General features: G+C 37.5%; 1 protein-coding gene across 1 annotated transcript in view; it reads right to left on the reverse strand.

Annotated features, from left to right (window-relative positions):
* Nucleotides 1-27,119, reverse strand: part of ADAMTS19 (ADAM metallopeptidase with thrombospondin type 1 motif 19) — a 147,387-nt gene that overhangs the window by 84,218 nt on the left and 36,050 nt on the right. Inside the window, exons 4-7 of the mRNA XM_063320816.1 lie at nucleotides 25,555-25,727; nucleotides 24,534-24,617; nucleotides 21,900-22,057; nucleotides 12,332-12,375 (exon numbers count right to left, since the gene is read on the reverse strand). Coding sequence (XP_063176886.1) covers nucleotides 12,332-12,375; nucleotides 21,900-22,057; nucleotides 24,534-24,617; nucleotides 25,555-25,727 — 459 coding nt within the window. The remainder of the gene's footprint in view (nucleotides 1-12,331; nucleotides 12,376-21,899; nucleotides 22,058-24,533; nucleotides 24,618-25,554; nucleotides 25,728-27,119) is intronic.

Below are 27,119 nucleotides of genomic sequence, written 5' to 3' on the forward strand. Positions count from 1 at the left end.
AACCACCTTTGCAAAATCTGCAAGACGCAAAGTAACCAAGAACTAGAGGAGGCTCCTTTATCTCATCTGCACTAGTAGACCCTGACTGGTCCCTGCTTGAGCAAGCTGAGTAAAGGATTAATTAATTGATGAGAAACATGAGATAACATCATCCTGAAAACATAAACCCTTCAGTACAGACTCAGAACAGAAATACAGAGGAACTTGTTGCCACTGAAGTGTCGCAAAAGGAAGCTATGAGATGGATTCAAACACAAAATCTGCCCAAAGGTACTTAAATGCAGAGTGAGCCTTGGCCCTGTCCCCCTGTTCCTTCCTGCTTGTACTTGCAGAGCACTTTTGCTTACATTTTGACAACAGTTAGATGCAGTTGCATGGATCATCCCCCATTCTCTCCACAGAGCTCCTTTTCTTTCCTCCTCAGTTAAAGGACCATGTATCACTGCCTACCCATCCCATTCTTTGAAATCCAGATAACAATATGCAGTCATTACACGGCCTACCTAATCCCATTACGCTGATGTTTTTTTTCCCATTTATATAGCTACGGGACACAAAAACCAATGCATTAGTCACAAGTTGTTATCTGGTGTCTCTTATTTTGAAAAACTTTCAATAAAAAACAGTGGAATTTTTCAGTGCAGAATATTATGCAAGGTTACCTACTCTATTCAAATATAACTTTGCAAACATTTCTTTTGAAGGCATGAAAGTACCTTACACAAGCATAACTACCAAGAGCTAACCTCAAGACTCTAATATTAAAGAAGCAGATGGCTAGCTAGAGAACAGGTATACCTTATTTTACAGACATATATTTTGGATGCCTTTAATTTCTAATGTTTGACACCAAATTTTATTTTTCATTTTTAAAATTTAATTGTATGTGTGATACATAAAATGAAGAGCAATTCTTCATACAAAGTAATACAGAGTATACATCAGTATTATTTATATAGAGAGTAACTGATTGTCAATGCATGATTACTTACAGTTGGCAACCCACACATTTTTGTTATGAATGCACACAAGATTTCATTTAAATGTTTTTCACACACAAAAAAAAAAGTTATAAAAGATAAGTACTGAAGTTGCAAAATCCAGGACACAAAGAAAGATATTTTTAAGAGCTCACAGCTGCTTGGGCCTGATTCAGCTTTTCAACACTTTTAAAATGATACAGGACATAACTGACTGTTCAATGCAGTGAGAGGGTCACTAAAACACTCATTTGTCTACCTCTTGCACTCTGATTAGCTAAACTGTATATTTTCTCCTGGTGAAAGACTTTTTGCCACCAGAGAACTGAGCTTCGTTAAGCCATGCCCACTTCTGTCCTCTGCTTTGTGTCTCACCACCCTCCCCTAGCCTTGACATGAGCATCTCTTGCGTACCATGGCAGTATTGGTCTGCAGTTTCGCTGATTGTTCGCTTTTGAACCTAGCATGCATAGCTGAAGGATTCATACGTAAAGTTGGAAAGTACACACTATTCACAAGAAAAACACATATTATTGTGATAATTAGCTTGCAATCTCCTTTTGTTTTCTTTAACACAAAGCAAATATGCAGGGTATGCTGTTACAGATTCTTTTGTCCTTACTTGGGAATACCTTTTTCTGATGGACACAGGAGTTTTGCCTGTGAAAGAAAGTAAAGTTCTAGCTCCAAGCACAAATATTCTAAGTGCTATTGAGTGTAATGTTAAAATTAGTTAAATAAAGTAAGTTTACTAGATTTAAAATTCGTTTAAGACAGAATTTAAACACCTCAGGTAAGTTGAGACTAAATACAGAAAACAATACAAAATAAGTACAAAAATTTACCTAGAGATGAAGTAGATAATCTGTAGAAAATGACAGTTACATTACATTTTCACAGAAGGAATATGCTTGCACACGGAATTATGAAGAACTATGGATGGTACTGTGACACGTTACAGAACCACTTACTGAGAAGAACCAGATTTAGCAATTAAGCACATAAGTTGACTTTGCTCGGATTTAAAGATATGTTAAAAACAATCACAATATGTAACCTACCTAAGAAATAGCACAACTGAATGTCTCTGAACTGGAATGTGTAACAAGAATTAGACAAGGTCTGAATGGATGTAATAGTTGTTATTATAATGTAAGAAAAAATAATCGCTAACCTCAGAGATATTTCATGATAACCACAATATCTTAAAGAGTTGATTTCTTTAGTAACTGAGGAATGATCACACCTTTAATACTATCTCAACTATTCTGTACTTACTTTTAATGTATAACTACTATACAAATAAATACTACTAAAGACAATCATAACTACCAACACTATCATCAAATACACAAAATTATCCTGTACATCTAATGAGTAACATGTTCATCTGCTTAATTTTCAAAAATTGTTATGCCTGGAACCAGAACATCCACAGGCTAATGGAAGTTCAATACAGGTGTCAGAGATTTTCTCAGCTCTATCTAGAATTTACATACAGGTTTCATTGTAAACTTCTGAAGTTGGATGTAAACATGAAAATTAACCTTCCAGTCTTCCTAAACACATTCAAAAGCCCTACTGTTTCCTAAGACAGACTGTTAACATATACTTTGTAAGAAAGAAGTAAGTGACTTCTGTAGTATAAACAGAAAAAAACCCCAGAAAGTATTTTTTTCTCTTCACTTTCAGCTCTCTAAATGCATTGGCTAACTACTACGAAGTAAAATAAAATAAAATAAAACAAAGAAAAGCAAGGAATTGCCTGAAGCAGTAAGTCCTTGATCAATTGTTTAAGGAATACAAGACTTTTTTTAAGTATGATAAGTTGTTAGTAATTAAAAGTAAGCTCAGTCATTATGAAATTGCCATCAAGAGTCTGTTCAGAGATCTATTCTGTGTTACCCTACTACTGTTAAGATTAATTAAGCTTTAAACACTTAAAATAAAATGCTTGAAAAGAAAACAATCTAATGTCTTGTAACCTAGTTATTTTCTGTCTGAGTTAGTTACAACACAGCTTGAAAACAAAGGTTCGTCTGTTTTGGCGTGAAAACCTAGCTCTCTGGTCTCACTGGAAAAATGCCATTTAGTCCAACTCAGTAAAATAAGATGCAGAGTAAGATGGGACTGCATCTTAAAGAGTTTTACTGGAATCAAGAATCATAATAATTTCTAAAACTGAATTTAATATATCTAGAAGAGGAATAAAGTTGAGGCTTGCAATAGCAGATGTCTGCATTTAATGACTAAGCGTGTGTATTATAGTTCTACGTTCTTCTGCTTTCCTGAGAAACTGTACATAGCATGCATAATTCATTTGACATTTTATTACACATGAGGTAGACTAAATTCTTTTATTAATTTTGTTTTGGGTTTTTTACATTTATTGGAATTCACACCTAATTAGGTTCCACTCTGTTGTACTTACAGACATGTCTCTCACTGACAAAAACAAGTTTTATTCTGTAGAGTGAAGAACTCAAAATTCCCCTCATGATTTAAAAAAAAAATGTGTGTTAACGGTATTTGTATACCAGACATACTGTATATCATATGGATATCACTTCCTAGGGAACTTCTGCATTTCTACACTTCCACATAGTTCAAATTATACTAAATAAAACATCCTAGCTATGTCACAGGAGAAATCAATGTTCAGAAGCCACATATGAACATTGTAGTTACTCAGGCAGTTGCAGCTACTGGATACACATCTGAGCTACAGTACTTTAAAAAAAACAAAACAACAGTTCATTATGTGAAATTGAGTGAGATCTCTATGGCTAGCTTTTCCACAAAAGCACCTAAAAGATGCTCCTGCTCTCACTGTATGAGGTGTTCCTTTATATACAGGTCAGTGAATTTCTTAACATGATCTTGCTGTAAAAGAGAATGTTGTATGAATGCAAAATTGTACATATTGTAAAAGTTATATGGATGGCTTAGATTAGGTTATACATTGGAAAGCTCCATTGGAAGTCTTTTGTAGCTTAAATGGTGAACGCAGTTCTCTGAATGTCAGCAATCTTACTGACAAAAATTATCTTTCCTTTACACAGGATATCTTTAGAGTATCTTCTGTTCAGGACAGTTGTATTTTGAGGTGAACCAACTCACAGGGCAAAACCTCAAAGCTTACAATGCTCTTATCACTTTTGTAAATGTTGTATAGCAGCAAGCTTGGACATATGTCATAGAATATTTTTGACCTATAAAGTTTAACAGACTGCACCTATGCCTGCACTTTGAGAAACTTGCTGTGGTTGCTCCTCCTCATCCAGTCTGTCCATCTGCTCGTGCTCCTACCCTGAATTCCCCATGGCACCCAGGACAGTAACATTCACAACAAAAGACACAAATTTAATTAGACCAGTGATGAATATCAGAAAAAAATGCTGGTCACAGTGGTCAGCTGGAGGGCTAGGTGTACATCTCCAGGTATGGGCGACTTCAGTCAACAGAATTTTAAGATGGCAACCTCAAATAGGATTTCTTTACTTAGAACACTTTTCACCAATATCCAACCTGTGTGCAATGCTAAGGTGTTCCAAATAACAGACGTATGCACACACCTTACAAAACTCTTTGTAACCTCCCCTGATTTCATTCTCTAAGCATGCCTCCATTTCCTTCAAGACTGACGAGACTACCAACTCCTCACCTCCACCGCTCTCCTATATATGGGGCCGGACCTATACATAGGTTCCATACTCCATCCTTTGTGGAGGTAGTTCTGGTCCACACCCTACTTTCAGCCTTATCTGTCTTGTGGAGAAACCTGTTCCCAAAATGCATGTCAACATTAGGACATGCCATAAACAACAGGCCTCGGTGCTTATGGATTCCTGTTTGGCATGACTGGTAAGAAATCCCCCTTGCCCCCTGCAAGTGTCAACAACTGAACAACATACAGTATTGATTCGTAACTGCCTTAAGTGTATTTCTTCCACAATTGTCCCTCAACAAAAGAGAAAAAAATAAATTAAAAAACCCTTTCTAGTGAATATAAAAAATTAGTATCTTCTAGGAAACAGACACATGCTGCAGGATCCAGTTTTGATGGTTGGGAGGGCCTGGAAGCGGGGGAGCAGACTTCCCCTCCTTCTTTATCCCAGTTAACACAAATATGCCCACTGAAAACACAGTGGCAGCACCTCTTCCCTCCTTTCCCTTCCTCTGGAGAAACACAGTGCAGGGTCTAGCAGTCCCGACCTGTCTAGCCGCAGACCAGAACCCAACCACATGAAGTGGTAGAGCGTCAGAAAGACTAACCCTGCCTACAAGGCTTATGTGGCAAGGGCTCTCCTTCTGCAGCACACGGGTACCTGAACTAGCTTTAAACTGGCAACACCAAGTGCCTGCAGGAGTTCAGCCACAGCAGCGTAGGGCTCAGCACGACAGAGTTCACCCTGCTTCCCAGCAAACCGTTACCGCTCCCCCAGATAGTAACGCTGAGGGCAGTCACGCAAAACTACAACAGAGCAGCTTTCTGGATAAGAGCAGGGACACCAGATGGATACAGATGAGGAAGCACGGGGAAACAGACTTCTCAAGTTCACTTCTGCAGCGCTGCTGCCCGTGTTCTATGCAACTTCTTCGTCTGCTTGTTCATTGGTAACAGGCCCTAAGCCTTCAGCTTCAGTATTTCCAGCATTAACCTCCACTGGACAATGATAGCCTGCACAATTCCCTATTTCTGTCGTTATCTCTTAATGCATAGGGCTGGACTAAACCTTCATCCCTGGGGACAAGTTTTGGAGGAAAAGGCAAAGCCCTTTGCATTAAAGATCTACAGCTTTCACGTTAGAAAAGAAAAGTAAATAAATCTATCTTTGGCATTTTGCTAAGCTGGATGGAAGACATGTTCTTTCACCTCATTTTGTTTCACGGTCTTTATTGTGTAGATGTTTGTCTGATTCCTTACTGGTCATTATTTGTATCCATGCTATTTAGATCCTTTGCAACAGAATGAAGACGTGATGGTGCCTCATTTTTCCACCATTGTTTTTCTCTCTGCAACACAAGCTGTTACCAGACCTAGAAATCTATAATATACTGTATTTGTAGCATCCCCTTAAAACAATCTGACAAGAGTTTTTAAAGGAGTTCTGTTTAGAGGTTGCAATGTCAGCATTTTATTGGAAAACGCTTTCTAGTAAACAGTTTAGATGAAAGCATGTTTTTGGGAAACAATGTTCTTATAGCTGATGTTTTAACTGAAAATGGTATCTGAAAATACAGGATCAAATGATACAGTATCAGGTTTTAAAAATAATATTATTTTTTTAAGAAAACCCTGGGGTTTTTGTGATATCATAAGATAAAAAATATTGTTTGAAAACAGCATTTAATTACCTTCTCTCCAGGAGACGAAAATCACAACATTGCACTGACACTCCTCTGAGATCAATGAAATGCGGTAAACTCTGTCTTTCATAAAGCATCAGAAAAATTCCATTTACTCTTCCTAAAACATCCCGTTACTTGGGAATTTCAACCAGGACTAAGAGTATGTGCAAATGGTATCAGCTTTAAAGGAAACATGTTTGTGAAGAACAATATAGGTGTGTCAGCCGGAGATGTATTTAAAAATAAAGCCACCTCACCTTGCTGCAGTAATACAATACTATTGAAACAATCAGCTGAGGTCATGCTATTTAAGGCAAAAGCTACCTTTTAAACGTCTCATAATTCTGTCACATTAGGCCAAACCGACCTCAATTTATACTGAGAAAATTCGTGACGCTCCTTTGACAGAGGCATCCTTTTTTAACTAAGTGCAGTAAAAGGCTTACGGTAACTGAATCTGGAAATACGACCTTTTTTTTTCCATTTTGTTGCAATCGGTGTTACTAGGACATTTTACCAGCTATCATAAATCTTTCAAAACATTAACTATGGTCACAACATTTTACAGAGTACGTGTTGTACACCTGCAGACTTTTGACAAGGGATGGGAGAAGATATTTCCTGTACAAACAGATAGCATAAGACAAGGGATAATACAAGGATTCAAGTGCTTAGTGTCTGGTATCTGGAATTGTCTGTCTTCAATAAAGACTTAGAAACAAAAACAACTACCAGCAGGAACTACAATTAATATTCACGATAGGATAGTATTACTAAAACAACAGCTTTCAAATAGTAGAATAGAAGATTTTTTGTCTGCACATTATTTTCAAACTCTACATGTACTTTAAGGATAAAATTTACTTGGAGCTTTACAACTTGCAGTGATATGACAGCATATGAACATTTTAGATTTTCTTAAAAGCCATGTCATAGGCACTAGAAATGCAGACAATGTAACAGGCTGAATGGAGAGGAAGAACATGCTGGGTTCTCTTCCTGATTCTCTCACTTGCTAATTCACTGATCTTCTGTGGGTCATTCAGCCCGCCAGTATTTCCAGATGTAGTAATTATGCTAATTCCTACGCCTTTTGAAAACCATTTTGAGATGATATTGCTGCCATAACAACATCATGCCTCCCCGAACACTTCCAGCACATCAGCAAGCTCTCAAGTGCCCTGCTAGAACCTATCCATCAATCTAAACCTACAGCTTTGATGCAAAGAGCGAGCTGCATGGAAGCTACAAACAAAATTTTACAGCTAGTTAAGCAAAGAATCACAATTTTCATTAAACACAATTGCATGTTTCTGCTAAGGTTTGCTGAGTCATTTTACTGGTACAAAGAGAGACTGGAAAAGAAGGCAGAGGGATGCTAAACCAAGTCAGTGAGCAGCCTCCAAGCAGGGCAGTCCCGGAAAGGACACGGCCTCCCTTAGAAACACTCATTCCCTCAGTTACTGCAGATTAACGAGGCTCCAAACTGATGCCAACACAAGACGAGCATCGTTTTACAATCTGCCTGTGCCTGTAACATTTCACACTAAGAACACTGTATTATAATGTGTCCACAGAAGATGTTAGCTAGCAGCAAACAACAAATGTAATCCAAAAGAAGTATGTCTCGGAGACTCAAAATCTTAATTGCTGCAGTGGAAAGGTAGACAAAGGAAGGGAAATTCGTATGTGCATACACTTGCTTCAATAAATAGTCTTCCTGTGTTTATTTTTTAGCCTAATCCTTGAAGGGAGTGAGAAAATACCTGTTGATTTCCATCTGCTGGTACTAAGGTTTGTGCAATAATCCACTAACAAGTTGCCCCATGAATTGTTGCTCCTTTCAGTTACTTAAATATGGTAACACCAGGAGATGCATGCACAAGAACAACACAGCACGTACTAGCCCCCAGTTTATATGTCATGGTGATTCTTTTAGTGCAGACCTGATTTCCTGAAAATTGACAACTGAATTATTTCTTACACTTTTCAGAAATTCATTGAGACATCTACACTAATCATTTTACCTGTATACAGCACAAGAAAAAGAACAACATCCCCAATCACCACAAATTTAAAAGATAGGTCTCTCAGACTAAGCTAAAGAAACCTGTTTGGAGAACAGAAATGCCATGAGCCTGAATCAGTTGTCTTCTGAGGGAAAGAATCTTGGACAATTACAAATTTAAACCAATTTTTTCACTAGCTAAAGTAAATTTAATTTGTGTATAAACACCTTCACATGTCAGACAAGCCCTCTGTTTGTTTTAATCATAGTATGTCCCTGATGGTCGTACAGTAAAGCAAGGTCTGAAACTCCTCTTTAAGCTACAGAAGAGCTGTGAGAACCAGTGGCGGAGCAACAGGATCTCACTTCTGTGCAGGAATACGAAACAGGGAGCACACACATCAGCAGAACAGCAGGAGAAAAAAAATAAAAATAAAAGACTGCTGTAGCTAACCAACAAGAGAAAGATCAGGAACACTTGGGCCTGGTCGATTTTGATGCTAAAACAATTGCCTCGTGGAATTTGAAAAGGGCTGTGACAACCAACAATGCTGAAATCAGAATATCTTAGCGGAAATCAGTTGACTTGGGCTGACCGATACCACATAGGAGTCTAGATTATTGTTTTACAGAAACATGAGATTAGTCAAGGAAGGCATCCATTTGAGTTATTCTGGATTTACAGTGTGAATTAAGAAACTAGCCCCACAACTCCCCTGGCTACAGGAGAGCTTTCCAAACACTTCTAGTAATAACATAATATTTAATGTAACTTTGAAAAGTGTAAAATAAAGACATTCTACTTTCTAAACTTCAACACGTGTTGGGTAATCAAATAAAATTCCAGAACTAATTCTTCTATTTCTGCATACTTTTCAAAACTATCAAATATGAAGCGTCAATATATTTTGTGCTTGATCAATTTTTTTCCCGATTAAGAATGTAGAAATCTGACAAACATTCCAAAACATTTTTTCTATCATTATGGAGAAAATATCTTATATTTGTTCACCTTAAATGCTTTTATACAGGAACTTTTTTGAAGATTGGCACCATGTATTTTGTTTCAAAATCAAGAGTGAAATTATATATTTCGAGGGAGCTTTGACACATGTTTTTCATTTTGAGTAAATGATTTTTTCTGGTTAACAGAGTTCTTGGTTAATGTTACCTTTAAACCATTAAATCTTCACATAAATCACTCTGTTATTTTAAGAGACAATGAAAAAGTACTAATTGAAGAGTGTATAAGCACTGTACTTTGAGTGGAACAAGACTGTAAGCACAGAGAAATTTATTTGCCACCTAAATACATGAAAACTTTGTCTGAATAACAGGATGCTGGCCCTTACTCCATCTGGCTTAAGTGGGTACTCACGTCCAGTCTGAAAACTGTGAGTCTTGGCATTTAATGAATAAACAATAAAACCAGTATTTGTCTGTTTAGTATCCATCACCGGGAAGAACTATGATCCAACATGACAACCCTTTCCAATAATGAGGTCTGTCCTGTAAATGTTCCTTTCTCACGACTTTCATTTCTGGATTGTGTAATGTGCTACAAAGATCACCTTGACTGCCTCACGTACATGTACAGCTATGTTAACATTTCACAGAGAATTGCCTTATTCCACTTCTTATAGTAGAAAAAATCTGTATTGTGGTTTATTCTTTTGGGGGCTTTTTGGGGGAAGGAGAGGTGAGCTCTGGACAGATAGGAATTGTACAGCTGACACTACATTAGCATTTCTCATCTACTTTCTTTGGCAAATTCTTTAATTTTCAGCATGTTAAACATCCCCGGAATGTACTGTCTCCTTTTGCCTATAAATATGCTGTATGAAGATCTACTGTAAGATCAAACTGCTCTTTCATACCTTTAACTCATGAGCTAAACTAAGACTACACATCTCCATTCACATTTTCCTAGTGAAAGCAAAAGAAATGATGCCGTATACCATACTTTCAACAATTTTGCATATAAACCTGCAATCCTCACAATATTGGTGTAATACACCCATGCTAGTAAGACAATTCAAAAATTCTCTTTACGAGAAATGCACCAAGTTCTCCCTACTTTTCTGAAAACTGTTCCTTAGATCAGCTCACAGATGATGTTGGACAAGAGCTTCAGAAAAGACATTGTCTTTTTAAGAATGAGCATGGACCCACAGTATTGTAAATGTGCATGGAAGAAATGACACACTGAATTTATGGAAAGGCACTATATTTGTCTGGAAAACTAATGATTAAATTCATATAATAAGTGATGGGACAACAGGAAAAGAATGACCTTAGCTTTTGCTGCACAACTGTACCTAATATGGAAAAAACTGCACATATGAACTATGTTTCAGTTCCTAAAGAAAACTCTAAACTCCACCACCCAGAGTGGGGAAGTCCACAACAGCCATCCCACAAAATGCCAAATTAGACAGCTAAGGTCTCTACTTCATTTTGCTTATCACTATATTAAGACTGCAAACTCTTTACTTCCTGTGCACTTACAATTAATGCACTGCCTCATTTTCAACTTTCATCCAAGTTTCTTCATCATAGGAATGTGATGACTGATACATGAGTCAGTTCAATCTTATCTCATTTACAATTCCATGGACAAATTCATTGATGTATAGTCACCCTATTATCTCCAAGGTTTAGCCAAAGAGAAAACATTTTTCAAGGAAAATCCTTGAATACATTCAATTCATCTGTGCAATCCAGAGAGCAGCCTATCCTGATTTAGATATACTGGAAGTACTCCAGATTTGATCTTCAGCTTGATCAGCATAAGATGCTGAAGATTTCTTGTCAAACCGTTTTCTCTTTCAGCTGGAAGGAAACATTTTTCCACTTACAAGACAAAAATAAACGCCTCTGAGCACCAAACACTCATAGAAAATTCACCTGAGACCATAATAGCAGTTAGTGGAAGAACACTATGAATTCTTCACCACTAACTGCTGTGAGAAACATTCCATTCTTCATTTAGAAGGATTCTTTATTGATATCCACCCCACAGACACGCTCACATAGACTTAGGTTGACACAGCAGGAAGAGAAAAAAATCTAGTAAGAAGTGAGGCAATACAGTTTACGTGAGAATTCTCTTCAAACTTTTGCCATGGATATTAAAAAGGAAAAAAAATCTACTTCTCTGCTACCTAGAGGGAGTACAAGCATGACAACGGTTAACATTCCATTGCTATCATCCTAATCTTATTGACAAAAATTTAGGTTCTGAATACTTGTATCTACATATAGAACTGTTAAAGACTTCTGTTAGCCAAAAGAAATTCTAGGGTAAAAACATGCCATGGCATCCTTCATTTAGTGACATGGCATGTTTTTATCCAGAATTACAACTGGACAATCCCTACCTCTTCCTACCTTTTCCACCAAATCTTTACACTGAAAAACCGTCTTTCCGAAAGGGTGTGAACTAAATTAACAACTGCTGATAGAAAAACTCGGTGCAGCTAGCACTCACTTTAATCAAAGATGTCATGAGATGCCTTGCACAATAGTTCACATCCTGTACACTTCAGAAGTTATAGAGTTCATAAATACTACGTTGCTCTACTGTTACATTATATACTTACAGAAACTTTTTTTAACCATTATAAACATATACTCACCAAGGTTAAATCCATTGCATAAAAAAGAATCATAAACACATTTGTTTACCTTCATATTCTGAACTAAGAATATTAAAACAATTTGGTATTAAGCTGTCAGTGAGATTAAAAAAAAAGTATTTAAAGTTTGCTCTATGAATGACATGGCAATACTGTACTTAATTGTATTATTTTGCTAGAAGTATAAACAAATCTAATGAAGTATTATTTGCATTTGACATTTATTTTATATTTCAGCTAGTTACCGCTACCCGTCACTGATGCTGTTGTCACCTTTTAGCTTCACATCTCTGTTTATGTAACACATTTTATGAAGTGGTTTATACACGCAGTTTCTTAGTTTATTTACTTACCAACAGTATCACATGGTTCGTCTTTATGTACACAGAAATCCTTCCTAGAATTGGGGGGGGAAAAGAAAAATGTTAAGCAAGCCAAGCCGTCAGACTGGTAACAACTGTGTGACCTATTTACAAATATTTCGTATGGCTCAATGAATAATTACAGAACGCCATTATCTCCACAAAGAGCATGGGGATGCAAAGGCCAGGATTACCCAGCACACTTAAACTAAGTTTATTCTTAGAACAGATTTAGGAGTAGTGAGGTGGCAAAACTTGTACCATATATTTAAATTGCGTTGTACCTAATTTCTGGGGTTTTCCCCATGTAAGTATCTTGAAATGTCACAACTCTAAAGTTAGTCTTTCTTTCATTTGGAATAAAAATATTCTCAGTGCTTAATATCAGGTCCAAAAGAAGCATTGTAATCCAGCATTTAGATCAGAGATAGAGTCAGAAAGTTTTTGTGCTAAAAAGTCAATTGTTAAAATGACTAATAGGAAGACATTCTGGAGAATCATTTCTGCTAGAGCACCCCATTCTAATGATGGAAGACTTAAAAAACAACTTTCTGGGAGAAGCCTATCCTATCTCCAACACAGATTTTAATATAGCCATAGCTGTATAAATAAGACTACTCAATTGCATGAAGTGGAATAAATATTTCATCTCTACATTAAACAACACCTGCTTGGGAATCATTTTAATTTCCCGTCTATTTTACTTATTCTCAGAGACACATAAAGGTATAAGAGCAAAGGAAAAGCTTCTTTTTACTGGAGTGTTTATAACTCACGCTCATTTTTTATTTTAAGTAAAAATGGGATTGCTGAGGTATGCATGAACTGGCAGGGGGGAAAACAACAGGGAACAAACAACAACTCCACACGCACATATAGCATCTAAGCAAACTACAACCTAGGCAAATAAAGAAGTTTCTGTTCTTTATCTGTACCACAGAGTAACAGTCTCCTGTTTTTAGAGAGGGACCATATGGGCCAGAGATATTTCACTGTTATACTCTGTCTATGAAGCTGCATAGATATGCACATGGATTGATACAGATAAAGATACATACACATATAAACACTAATTTTCCAGGAAAAAAATGCAAGAATTGTTTGATGCACAAGATTGCAGAGTAGACTAGTGATACTTATCATTTCTACAAATGTAAGTATTCCAAGAGCTTTTTGTTTGGTTGTTTGGTTTTTTTTGTTTCCCACAGACTATTCCCACAGAGCGATTTAGACCCAAAAGCAATCTCAAGAGGATGGCAAACTTCTGACACTTGTTAAAGGCCACACAGAGACATGGGGTTATATAGCTTTTGATTCTCCAGTCACCATTGCCAGATAATTACAGAGTAGAAAAGTAAAACAACAGTGCTAGAAACAAATCTTACAAATAAACTGATAAAGAAACTCTGGGAATCGACCTAGAAGAGCCCTGGAAATTAAGCCAAAGGTGGTGAACAAGAAACTATAATCAGACACAGAAGAAAGCTCTTTTATTTTTTAAAACTTGCAACAAATTGCATTGGGTTGTAACACAATTCTTTGTTTTGTGCTATGTTACACAAGGGACTTATTGTCTTGTTAAGCAACATGACAGAACGATTAGAAATATGGTACTTGTGGTGAAGCAAGAGAACATGTGTAAAGACAATCTAAGGACATAGTTTGTCTTCCATGCACACTCATACAACTATCATAAATATTAACTGATGTAACAAGCAAAAAAAAAAAAGAGCATACCTTCAAATGTACAAGAATACCATCTAACATTTAAAATCTGCCAATATCCAAGAGGTTTCTGCTTATGTAATAGCTTTGTTCTCATACACTTACTGAGCTGTTTTTGTTTTGTTTTTCCTTCTTGGCTGACTCTGACTATGGTTATGTGATGCATCCAGAGTTTCATTATGGGACTTGGGGGAAATGGTACTGCTATGATTTGGCAAGAGGGAATACAATAAACAATTCTTAGTTCCTGATTTACATCGAAAGAATGTAATTCCTCCTTTAATTTCCAAGAATATGAATGCATTATATACATTTGAGACTAGGCTCCTTAGTAAAGATTTACAGCTCTAGCTAGACCTACCAATGACTCTCACAGAAATCATTTTCTAATTCCCACACGGTAACTTAAATATTCCATCATATTATAATGATGTTCCTGTGTGTGTATATAACATACACACAGATATATATACACCTCCACACTTTATATATATATGGAACTGGCATACGGAAACTACACGAAACAGAAGAGAGGATACAGACTCTTCCAAGTAAGAGAAGGTATAAAATAGAGCAATAAAGCACACTACAAAGCCCTCAGGAAAGCCACTGAGATTATTTGCCTTTTTTCTTTTCCTCCCTTATCTTAGCAAAACAGGGCAATGATATTGGCAATACCATTAGTAATACAGAAGTTTTGCGGCACAAGTTAGTAACCACATCCAACACCGAAAACAAGGAACTGGTTAAAGCACACTAAAGTCCCCTTCTAACCAGTACCCAGCACACAGCTTCCATTTCTCTAAACAGTTACTCTGCATGCAGGTGGAAGGGAAAGCGGGTCCTTATTCGAGTGAGAGAAAAGAGGAGCTTTCATGAAATCCAGGACTGATTTTCAAGCTTGAATGAGTTGGCTATCCCTAGGAAAGAATTCTAAGCAAGAACGGGTAACCACTAATCCATTGTTTCAGCAAATTATATTTAGTTAGTTCATTTTTAATTGACTACATATAGCATTATGGAAGGCCTTGACAGCAAAGAAAGACTATCTGATTTCTAAATATAAAGTACCTTATTACATTCCCTTTTTTAAAATAAATCCTGATGTGCAGATGGGAAGTGTAACAGAAGACATCAAGAACAGCAGGGCAAGACTAAAGAAGAATCCAGACTTTTTTTTTTTATTAATAGTTTGCACCAATTTGTCATTTTAGATAAATTTAACACTTGTTTTAGGCATACTGGTCAAAAGACCTATTTCTTGTCCAAGCCAGTTTATCATTGCCTTCCATAAGCTAGATTGGACAAAAGAAGAAACAGAAGAGGACAGATAATGGATTTTACCAGTCTGCCAAATCTTCATTTTGGCTTTCACCCTACTTTCAATTTCTTAACTTCTGTAATGTTCATCATTTTAAATAAAGCAGAGTAGGCTTGAAACTGCAGTCTAACCCCTGCTGTTGCCATTGATTCTAGGACTTAAAAGTTTTTAAGATATATTTGAGGTTTATTGCCCAAGCAATAAGTTTTCTCAAATCATAAGGTTTTTATAAAGAATAGTTGCAATTAATGGCCCCTGTGGCAAATCACATTCTCATCATATTGCAAATGCCTTCATTTGCACCGTGCTAAGTGAATAATGACAACACTGCAGATGTTCTTGCCCCTTTAAGTAACAAGACATTCTGAAACTGTTCCGACATATAAACTGGGCACATACATACTAACTAAGAAATGCACTTTAAAAAAATTAAATTAAAATCAATTTTGGAGCTAATGAACCCCAAGATAAATTACACATTTACTATTCAGTTGGGAATTTAAACAAATGGACAATTTTACCACTGTAAATGCTATTTCAGAAACTGTTTAGTATTTTGAGGGTAAACCTCAAATGAACCAGTATGCACTGGACGATGTATTTTAGCAAATCAGGAAATACTGTATTTACATATTTTAAAGAGTTAACAGATCATTTAGACTCTGCAGAATTGAACTGAAATTAAAAAGGATAACAGGCCTTCTTCTAAAGTTCACCTTTCAGCCAAACTAAAAAAATAACAGCTCAGAAGTGTGGTAAGTGAACTAATAACTGAATTGAATGTGTAGCTAACATCTCAAAACAGATACAGAAATGTCAGGAAGCCAAGAAAGGTGTTTTTAAGTGGAGTCCAACAGAATCTAGGGTCAGCACTGGCATTTAACAATGATTTGGAAAAAGTAAGAGAGTACTACTGGTAGAGTTCGAAAAATAAATGAGTTCTGGTAGAATAGGTAAAATACAAACAGGAATGAAGACAAATCAATTTTTAAAGATGACTCATCTGAATAACTTTTATTTTAATGTAGCCAAAACAGGACCCCCAAACTCAAGCAGACACAGCAACAGCATGATGACAACAACAACAAAAAGAAATGAGCGTTTGGAAAAAGGCAGTAGAAGCGAACAGTACGCTTGGATAAAGATGCAGGAAAATATCAGACGTGGCACCAGTACAACCGTTCACACACTCCTGTGTCCAATTTGGTCCTTATGCTTCAAAAAACAATTTGCAAAATGGGAAAAGGTCTGGAAAGAGCTAAGAGAGTGATTACATGTCTGGGAAACAGGCTTAAAAACCTCTCTAAATTAATCTAAGAGAAAGATGAGTTGTGACTTGATCACAGCCTGCAAGTATTTACATAGGGAGGAGCCTTCTGACTGCTCTGCAGCAGGGAAGGGTACAAAGAGATCCATGGTTGAAAGGTGAAGTAACAAAAATTAGAAACAAGATACCACTGTCCATTCGGAAAGTAAGTAACTGTGGCAATAGTCTACTTCAGAACACAGTTTATCTTCCTTTATTTTAAATCTTTGTCTCAAGACTGTCTAGTTTTCTTATTCACCAGAAAAATAAAATGTAAAAATAACTGACCGAATTTAATGTTAGGGACTTGCCCTAGGTAATCAGAGATTTAAAATTCAGTTTAGGTCCATACATTGCCACATAAAAGATCTGTATGAGTGAATATATGTAGCTTGCATACTAGAGCTCAAAACAACAAGCTGACAGAAACAGGTAAATTCATGCAGATTTTTCTCACATGTATTATTACAAGCTTCACATTACTACCACGTCACAGACTCAAACACTTTACATTTAGAGAAGAAAAAACCATAACCCACAGCATGTGATGACTTAAAATCAGTGGGATATTTAAAAAACGTAAGATAAAAATACATGTCTTAAAATGAATGTGATAAATACAGGAGATAGTGGTGTTTCAAACAAAGGACACCTGTGATTCTAAAGTATGCTCTTTTCACGTTTCCATGCTTCCTTCTGCATCTACAATCCTGTTAGTAAATAATTAACAGCAAGGACACGCGAGAGTCTCATGTACTCCCTTGATGTCTGCTGTTGATGTGAGAAGAAAAAGCAGCAAACACCGTAAAACTTTGCAAAAATATCAAGAGTTGGCAGTATCGAAATTACAGTGATGAAAAAACACCACTATGAAGGCGAAATTAAGAATTTAATCTCTCACCATGCAATTCCATGAACTCATTCTTCTAGACCTGAATTCCACTATAAGTTTAAGCACAGCAGTAGTAGCTTAATAACCCAATTTCTATCCCACTACATTTCAACAATTTTGGACTGCCAGACAGTGCAACCTATTTGGGTGACCCTGTAATGTTAGTCTCTGTGCACAGGTCATTCACAGTCTTCCACCTCTGACTTTCTTGAGGAGGTATCTTTGTTTCAAACTGTTATAATCAGGAAGCTAGTAAAAAGCAAAGTCAGGAAAAGAACTGTACTTCTTATGCATGTTGGAAGGTAATAGCAGCACTTAATAAACTCTTGTCCAAGTTTTGGGTAGAGTTCTGGAGGATTGGAACAATTGGAAATGAAACAATACTTAGCAAATCTAAGCACTGTTTACGCCATTGTCTATTTTTATAGAGTGAGGCACTTTCTTACAGTGAAAGTGCAGCACTGTTTCAATTCTGTATCACCCAGAGCAAAGAGATTTCAGATACCGCAGATGAATATGAATAAACAGCTGATGTACACTGTGGACATGGAATATCGCTATCTAATGCATATTAGAAGAACCAGAGATCTACTTTCTATCACAAGTGCATGTGAAAATAGCAATTCTTAGAAGGAGAATACAGAACTTGATTTTTTTTTTTATGTTATTTTCATGTTTACTAAATTTTCTAAAACAACATTGTGACACAGATTGACCTATGCACTGGAAAAGCAGCATGCTGCATAATTTTTAAGTAGAGGTAGATTCTTCCTCATTCTTTTATCCTTTTCTGTTTTGTTTTTTTTTGTTTTTTTTTTTTTTTTTTAAATACACATCAAAGCTTTAATTACCTTGTTTGCAATAGGGGCAGTATTAGAACTTAAGTATTGTCATAGAACAACTATGAATGCCATGGGTCTTTTCCTGACTTACTTTCAGTTGCCTCATTCAGGTCAGACAACCTATGCAGATAGCAACTGGTAATATCATCTCAGTGGCCACCAAAATCGGGGCTAATCTCTGTGTGCTCACACTCTGTAACTTAAAGGCAAGGAGGATGCTGACATACCATGGTACGTCTTCCTCAGAGATAAGTACTTCCTGATATGTATATCTCTAAAGTGATTGCACTAATTTATAACTGTGAATCAGACAGTTTTATCAAGAGAGTCCTTAAAACAATTTCTATCTTAATTCTCACATTCTCCTTATACCTAACCTCCCTGGGAATCACTTCTAAATACAGTATTCAAATTTCTTCTTTCTGTTTTCCTTTTACGTTATGGCACATTTTAAACAGGACATTACTTCATCAGAATAAGTCAATTTAGAGGGAAACTAAACAAAAATTCACAGGCTGAAATAGGACTACAGTGAAGTGAAATGAACAAATTGGTAGCAGATTCCTACATATCGCTACAGCCTATTTGGGCAGTAGAGAAAGTTCTGGGAAGAAGACAGTTTTGCTTTCTGAAAAAATAAGTCTTAAAAAGTACTTTTTTCATTAAAAGGTTATGACAGCTCTGTGACCATTGAATAACAGTCTCTCTTACACATTATGCTCTTCGTAGTTAGGCATTAAACATTATCTCTGCAGAATACTCAGTACTTCATTTCTAATTCTCTTGATTACTAGACACAACTGGAATGTGAAAGCATAGGCAAGCTTTTTCAAAGCACTCTTGCTGTTCTATTATCACGCGAGACAAAAAGGGAGGTGTGGGTAAGTTTTAGGAGGTCTGCTACAGAATGTGTCAGGTAACCAAAACTTCACATTTTTACTTCAAAAATACCAAGCAGTTGGTATTCATCTGTCTAAGCAAAATTATTTTTCTCAATAGAACAGGTCTGCTGTCCAAAACTGTTTGGAAGTTGTGACAAAGGAGCTTGTTCTGTGTTTGCAAAACAGAATGAGACTCTGAATTAACAAAACACACAAGTGGAGCCACACATGAGGTTAGCTATACCATAAACCTGATGATGTGCAGAGGGAGCCTGGATTAGCAAAACACTCCCACAGTCAGCAAACCACACTGGTATGATTTATTGGCAGCTAAAGCAGCTCTGAGATGGAAGGTAGTATAGTCCAGAGAACAATACCACTGAAAAAATAAAAATGTCAGAAGAACAGATCTTTAATTTCTGTCTCCAGTATTGACTTACTATCTGACATCCAACCAATCACTTCCCTGCTCTCTACTTCAATTTCCTTAACACTGATCCCAGTGTTAAGGAAACTAACAGGTAAAAACTTGTAGGCAACTCAAATCAGAATATCATTATTACAAAGCACATCAGAAAAGCATGTCTTAACACATGATTAGACCTTCCACAAGCTTTTTTACCATTTGGAAATGCTGCATGAAATTCAAAAAGCTCTCTCGCCAAACGCACTGGCTGATAAAGACATCTCTAGACCGCTGCCTCTTGACTGCTTAACTAATGCCTTGCTTTCATCAGTTCAGAACCCTTCTGCCTCTTCCCATAAAGGCTGGTTAGGGTGAAGATGGAAAAGCGAGAGGGAAGAGGTGTTATGTGCTTTATTTCATAGTATCTCACTACTTACGAGTAGTATGCCTCAAAAACAGCCCTAGACTCAGTCTCCTGGCAGTGCCTGAGATGCAGGCTTGAAGGGTTTGATGCTCCCTCAAGCTGCTGAAGTTCTGCTGTCTCCGCTGATGAAATAAGAGAACAAGGGCACAGGCAAGAGGTCACTCAACAACCCCACATTCCTAGCAACCAAGCAGTATGCAATCGCTCAGTTATCCTTGGACAGTCACAAAGTACAGCTAGAGGCAAGAAGGTCTGTTCCGCTTCAGCTATGCTCATCAACCCCATGACTTGGACGATACTCGGCCATCGTTTATGCCTTCTTCCTACTCATACTTTTCCTTCTCCACCTAGACTCTTCCCTCACCAACACACTCACTGCTATTAAAATCAATTTTGGGTCTTAATCTGAAAAATTTCTTTCCAGTCTGTCATCCCAAGTATGTTTTCTGATGAGATAATGGAAATTTCTTAGAGAGAACATTATTTCTCACATTGTCTATGGTAGTTCAGAGAAGCCTGTGTGAAGAACTGCTGCTTAGCTGATGTACAAATGTATAAAAAAACCCTAATCTTCCCCCTCAATGACCCAAAAATCCATAAAACAAAGACACCAAATAGAGGAGGATGGCATGGAGTAAGAATAGATAGGTGTGGGCTTTTCTAAGAAAAGGTAAGGGATTAAACAGCAACGAAACTGTCACCAGAGACAATTTGGACTTCATCATTTTGTGCTTCCAGTATGTGACTGGCTCTCCAAAACAGGGAAATTTAGGGAAGCATTTTTCTGTTTCAGAAAATTGAAATACATTATAAGTATTGGAGTAATCAGAATGTAAACTAATTTTTTAAAACTGAATATAGCTCCTAGTAAAATTACCCTGAATAAATAACATAAAGCTACACATAAACTGAAAGACTACACACAGCTTTAGGATACCATGTCACCAACTAGCATGGAACAGCACAACTGTATTCCAATATATCCAATCACAGGTATTTTCTGGAAGGGAACTCTAAAGGTCATCCAGTCCAAGGTCCAACTCAAAAATGGCACCAAGCCCAACCCTAGACCAGTCAGACCCTCATTCTTTCCTTCTCTTCGAGTAATTGCCTGTATGCTGTCTGAACATCAAAATGCATCCCTCTGTGCACCTCTTATAGCCTAAACCATGACAGCATCTTCTTGGGAGGAAAAAGGTGAGCTGGAGGCATACTTCCATCTAAATGTGTGAAATGCCTGATACTTAAGCGTTATAAGGAACTGCAGATCTGGGATCACACCCCTGTGGCTGCAGAGCACATCCTGTGTACACGATGTCCCTCTAGCACACAATGAAACATACCAGTTCTAGATCCATTAGAGGTAAGTATAACTTAGTAATATGCCTAGTGTCACGCTGATCCAGCTATGAATGGTCAAAATATGTTTTTGTGTTTTGAACTAAACTACCTACAGGTCTGCATGTGCTGCTTCTTTTAAATGAAGGCACATGGAGTGAGACATCAGACCTATAATCTTAGCTACACAGCCAAAGAAGAAACAAGAGAGCGACCTGTTTGTCATTTCACATGTTTACCATCTGGGAACTACTGCTTTCTGAACCATCTTTACCACTACCTTTGAGTTCTGGACAAAGCCTCAAGTTGCACTCTTCCTCATTGCAAAAGTAATCCTAACTGTGTTCGTCATCTATCAGTTCCTTTGATTTATGTTCATATTATGCCACTGCCTATTTTTAATGCTCATCTTTTAGTATTTTACCTTGTGATCAGTATAGCTGCATCAACTGAAGACATGTCTTCTCCCCAGCTTGTTGACATTTCTAAGTGTATATCATTCTTCTTGCCAAATTCTTCATGTTGCCATTTACAAAAGCTTTCCAGCATTTTTTCCCCATGATGTCCAATATACATATCTGCCTGGAAATAAAAAAACCGAATTCATTGTATTAAAATTATGATTCTGTAAATAGAATTAAGAACATTTTTTTGACTAAGTTAGCAAAAAATAGTCTCCTTTTCATGGGATAGTATATTCACAACAGAATGACTTGAACTTCAGGAGTAGAGACCATCTTTTTCTCATGTTAAAGATATGGATGAAGACAGTGTACTGAGAGGCGTACAGTGGATCTGTTAACCTGAACTCTCTTCTCATTCATTTGCTGTTTTTTCACTATCCATAGTGAAGAAAAGGTTAATGATGTGAAGATCCAGAATTTGAACATGAAATGAGACTTCTCCACCTGCTGAGAGGACACTGAAGTAAGAAATACTTTCTTATTCACTGGAAAAAAATAATATTTTAAAATTAGAAACATGGATAAGGGAATCCCTTTTTCTTATGAACTAAGTAAAATATCAAAGGATCTCCAAAATATTTTCTTTAAAGAAAGAGAAATCAAGTTGACATTGTCCTGAAATATACAAATACAAACCATAGGTTAATAGAAAGTCTCCATCAAGAGACTCATGCAGTCAGGGGAAGTCTCTGGTGACTGGAAAAAGGGAAACATCGCACCATTTTTAAAAAGGGTGGAAAGGAGGATCCTGGAAACTACCAACCTGTCAGCCTCTCCTCTCTGCCTGGGAAGATCATGGAACAGAGCCTTCTAGAAGCTATGCTAAGGCACATGGAGGACAGGGAGGTGATTTGAGACAGCCAGCATGGCTTCACCAGGGGCAAGTCCTGCCTGACCCACCTAGTGGCCTTCTGTGATGGAGTATCAGTGGACAAGGGAAGAGCTACAGATATCATCTATCTGGACTTCTGCAAGGCCTTTGACACAGTCCCCCACAACATCCTTCTCTCTAAATTGAAGAGGTATGGATTTGATGGGTGGACTGTTTGGTGGATGAGGAATTGGATACATGGTCGCATCCAGGGGGTAGTGGTCAATGGCTCAATGCCCAGATGGAGATTGGTGACAACTGGTGTCCCTCAGGGGTCTGTATAGAGACCAGCACTGTTCAATATCTTCATTAATGACATCGACAGTGGCATCAAGTGCACCCTCAGCAAGTTTGCAGATGACACCAAGCTGAGTCGTGCGGCTGACATGCCTGAGGGACAAGATGCCACTCAGAGGAATGTCCACAGGCTCAAGAAGTGGGCCCATGAGCACCTCGTGAGGTTCAACAAAACCAAGTGGAACTTCCTGCACCTGAGTCGAGGCAACACCCAGTATCAATACAGGCTGGGGGATGAAGGGATGGAGAGCAGCTGTACCAAGAAGGACTTGGGGGTGTTGGCTGATGAGAAGCTCAACATGAGCCAGCAGTGTGCACTTGAAGCCCAGAAAGCCAACTGCATCCTGGGCTGCATCAAAAGAAGCGTGTCAAGGGAGGTGATTCTGCCCCTCTGCTCCACTCTCGTGAGATCACACCTGGAATACCGTGTCCAGCTCTGGAGCCCTCAGCACAGGAAAGACATGGACCTGTTGGAGTGGGTCCAGAGGAGGGCCACAAAAATGATCAGAGGGCTGCAACACCTATCCTGTAAGGACAGGCTGAGAGAGTTGGGGTTGTTCAGCCTGGAGAAGAGCAGGCTCCAGGGAGACCTTATTGCAGCCTTCCAGTGCTTAAAGGGGGCCTACAGGAAAGATGGGGACAAACTTTTTTTGAGGCCTGTTGTGACAGGACAAGGGGTAATGGTAATGTCTTTAAACCAAAAGAGGGAAGATTGAGACTAGATACCAGGAAGAAATTTTTTACAATGTGGGTGGTGAAACACTGTAACTTTGATTGCCCAGAGAGGTAGCAGATGCTCCATCTCTGGCAACATTGAAGGACAGGCTGGAGGGGGCTCTGAGCAACCTCATCTAGTTAAAGACGTCCCTCCTCATTGCAGTGAAGGTTGGACTAGATGACCTTCAAAGGTCCCTTCCAATCCAAACTATTCTATTATTCTAGATCAGCTGACTCATCTTTCTTTAGAAAGAAAGAAAGAAAGAAAAACAGCATCTGAGATAATTCCTGAAAGATGCAATGAAAGAATAGTGCTATATCATGGTGCCTTTTCTCCGTCAAGGGATTGTGTGACAAAGAACATAAATTCTCCTTCTACTGTCAACTGCGTTTAAAGGAAATTATTTTTGTATTGAGCTACAGGAATGAACAAGCAGATTTTCTTAAGAATTAGCTGATTTCCACACGGAAACTTTGTTTGACTTCCAACTGCAAGCACAGAAAAATGTTAATATGTGCAGCACATAAATTAGGAGACGCTTCATCTTTACTGGGGCTGCCCAGCAGTGAAAATACCTAAATAACGCACAAAAGTTACGTGAGAAAATTTGGCATCCATTAAAGTCGGTGAATATTGCAAGCCTTCGTGGAGCAGAAAGATAAGTAGCACCACCCTCTACAGGATAAGATGAAGATAATATATACTTACTGGAGTCTCATGGAGGAGGACAAGCTTAGTGACCCGAAGATTTACTTGTAGTCCAAGGCTCTTGTGCTGGAAAAGGTTAAAAACCTAAGATAAAAAACAATAAATAAAAACATGTGCTTGTATTGCACACAACACACTGTAGACTACAAATAACAGAACCTCAAAGAACCTCAAAAATTTCTTATATTCTACTGTAACTGCTTTAATTTGCCATAATTTGAACAGAACATTAAGCTAATGTATTGTGTTCATCTTCTGAATGGAAAACAGAGCTTAGGCAATTTTCATTCTGGGAGCACAAAGAAGACCTTTTCCCCTCAGTGACCATGACCACTTTATAAACTGTAGCCTGTTTCTCCAAATACTTAGACATGCATATAATACTGTTCACACAAAAATTTCTATTCATTTAAATCCAGGATCATGGCCTGAGTGGTCTGAGCCAGGACATGGCAATAACTCTTCCTACCATTCAGAACAGTTAAAAGTGTTTGTTTATTTTTCAGCTTACACTCCTTCTTTAGAACAATCTTTCCTTGTACATTAGAGATGCTAGTTTTCACTGCTTTATGCACCAAATGAGTACACCGCATCTCCAGATAGAGCTAGGAGGGGATGTAGTTGTCTGAATGCACTACCCTTTGTTTTTTTTCAGCCACTAATGATCACACAGCCCTTCTCAGACAATGTCATCTCTTCGTAACAAGCACAGATGATGAGAAATCATCCAATACTCCATCCTTCCCATCAGCATCATGGGCTTCTAACGAAAACAAATCATCTTGTTCAGCTCTCACTTTCTGGTTCCTCTGAAGATATAGGACCAGACAGTACAGACAAGTCTGCAGTGCCACAGTTTTACGCTGCAAAATATACGGAGTACGTCTTGACAGCCTGCTGATGGTCACGTACTGACTGTCCCTTACAGGTGCTCAGTCAGAGTAATTAAAAGGACCAATGAAATGAGCCCGCGGTGCATGCATTGTTGACAAAACACCAAAATTAATTTTAAATTTCCTACCATGTTTAAGATGGTCAGAATAAATCTTCTGGCAGCATCTGTTCCATGATACGAAACCATAGCTGGATCTGCGACCACAACAGTTTCTATATTGTACTCCTGAGGTAACTTGTAAGAGTATCGCTTTCCTCTTCCACTTTCTGATACTTTTTGATTCTTGGTTTTTCTTTTATCTGTAACATAAAACATTGCTTGACGAACTCATCCTTCAAACCACCCCTACAGTGCTTTCAGGATTTGCTACCTGATTCAGGATTTGCTCACCAGAGTTATTATGGTATAACTCTGAGTACGTGGAATGTAATAGCTATGAACTTTAATACACGCTTACTTAGCACTGCCAACACTAAGGCTCAGACTGAAGGCAGGTACTACATATAAATGTTAGTTCACACCAAGAAAACAGGAATCTTATCCATCTGCTCAAATAAAGTCAGTCAGATTCTTTGCATCCTTTCACCTAACACATTTATAAAAGAGGTTTTGCCTCCTAGTTTGGTTTGTGGGACAAAACTAAATTCATGTTAGGTTTGACAGAAAAATAAGTCTTGTTGAGATTGCAGAATTGTTAACTGCTCGTCTTCATAAATCACGCAGAAAACATCTTGATGCAATTGTACCTTAGCATTAAAGACGGCAAATACAGATTCGCCCCAAATTCAGTATTAAGAAAATACGCAGAACAATTCACGGATTTGCAAAGATGAAAGAATATTTCAGATGAATGACAGAGAATGATACATAGGATATAGGTTTGTTGGAAACAAAAAAAAGTTTTACTAACATGACTTCAAAGTCAGTGCTGTGGTCATTTAAGCACCTAAATTAAAACAACAAAACCAAACCCTGGAAACACACTTCTAAACCTACACAAAGCTCCAAATTGAAAACATGTTACATTTATGGTAAACTAGAGGTTACTGCTCTTGTTAATTTTAAGTTTCCCCTCCAAAAACACAACAAATCCCCATTACTACTACAGTACATACGGAAAAAGAGAAGCAAATGACACAGAAACAGTTCAAGCCAGAAGGTGGTCAGATATGCATACAGCAGTTAGCAATGATATTTGAAATAATTTAACTTAAAACAAAATATAAAATGAAACTCCCTGTTGTAATAGCCAAATTCTGTTAGATCCCCTTGAAAGGACATAAAACTTCTGGGACTGATCTCATTGAAGTCACTGAAATCAAGTGAAATTTTTTCCAGCTTCCACAATTGGGCTCTCTGTTTACAACAAAAGTGATGCTTGAGATGACAATTATAAACACATGTTCTGGAAACAATCAAATATTCAGAAATTTTGAGGAAATGTTTTGCAATTAATCTAATAGGAAAGTTCCTGCAGCTCATTTTATAACACGTGACTACTCTCCAAAAAATAAGTCACTCTTCAGGAAAGTGCTAAAAATATGCCTTAAAAGTCAATGAACTCACAAATTAACTTTAACAGATAAGATACCACTGGAAGATAGATCTGTGATTTAATATAAATGTATGTGTAATATTGATTTAATGTAAATATAATGTAGATGTATACTTTTCAATGTGAAAAGTATAAA

The sequence above is a fragment of the Chroicocephalus ridibundus genome, chromosome Z, assembly GCF_963924245.1.
Source record: "Chroicocephalus ridibundus chromosome Z, bChrRid1.1, whole genome shotgun sequence".
Classification (NCBI taxonomy): domain Eukaryota; kingdom Metazoa; phylum Chordata; class Aves; order Charadriiformes; family Laridae; genus Chroicocephalus; species Chroicocephalus ridibundus.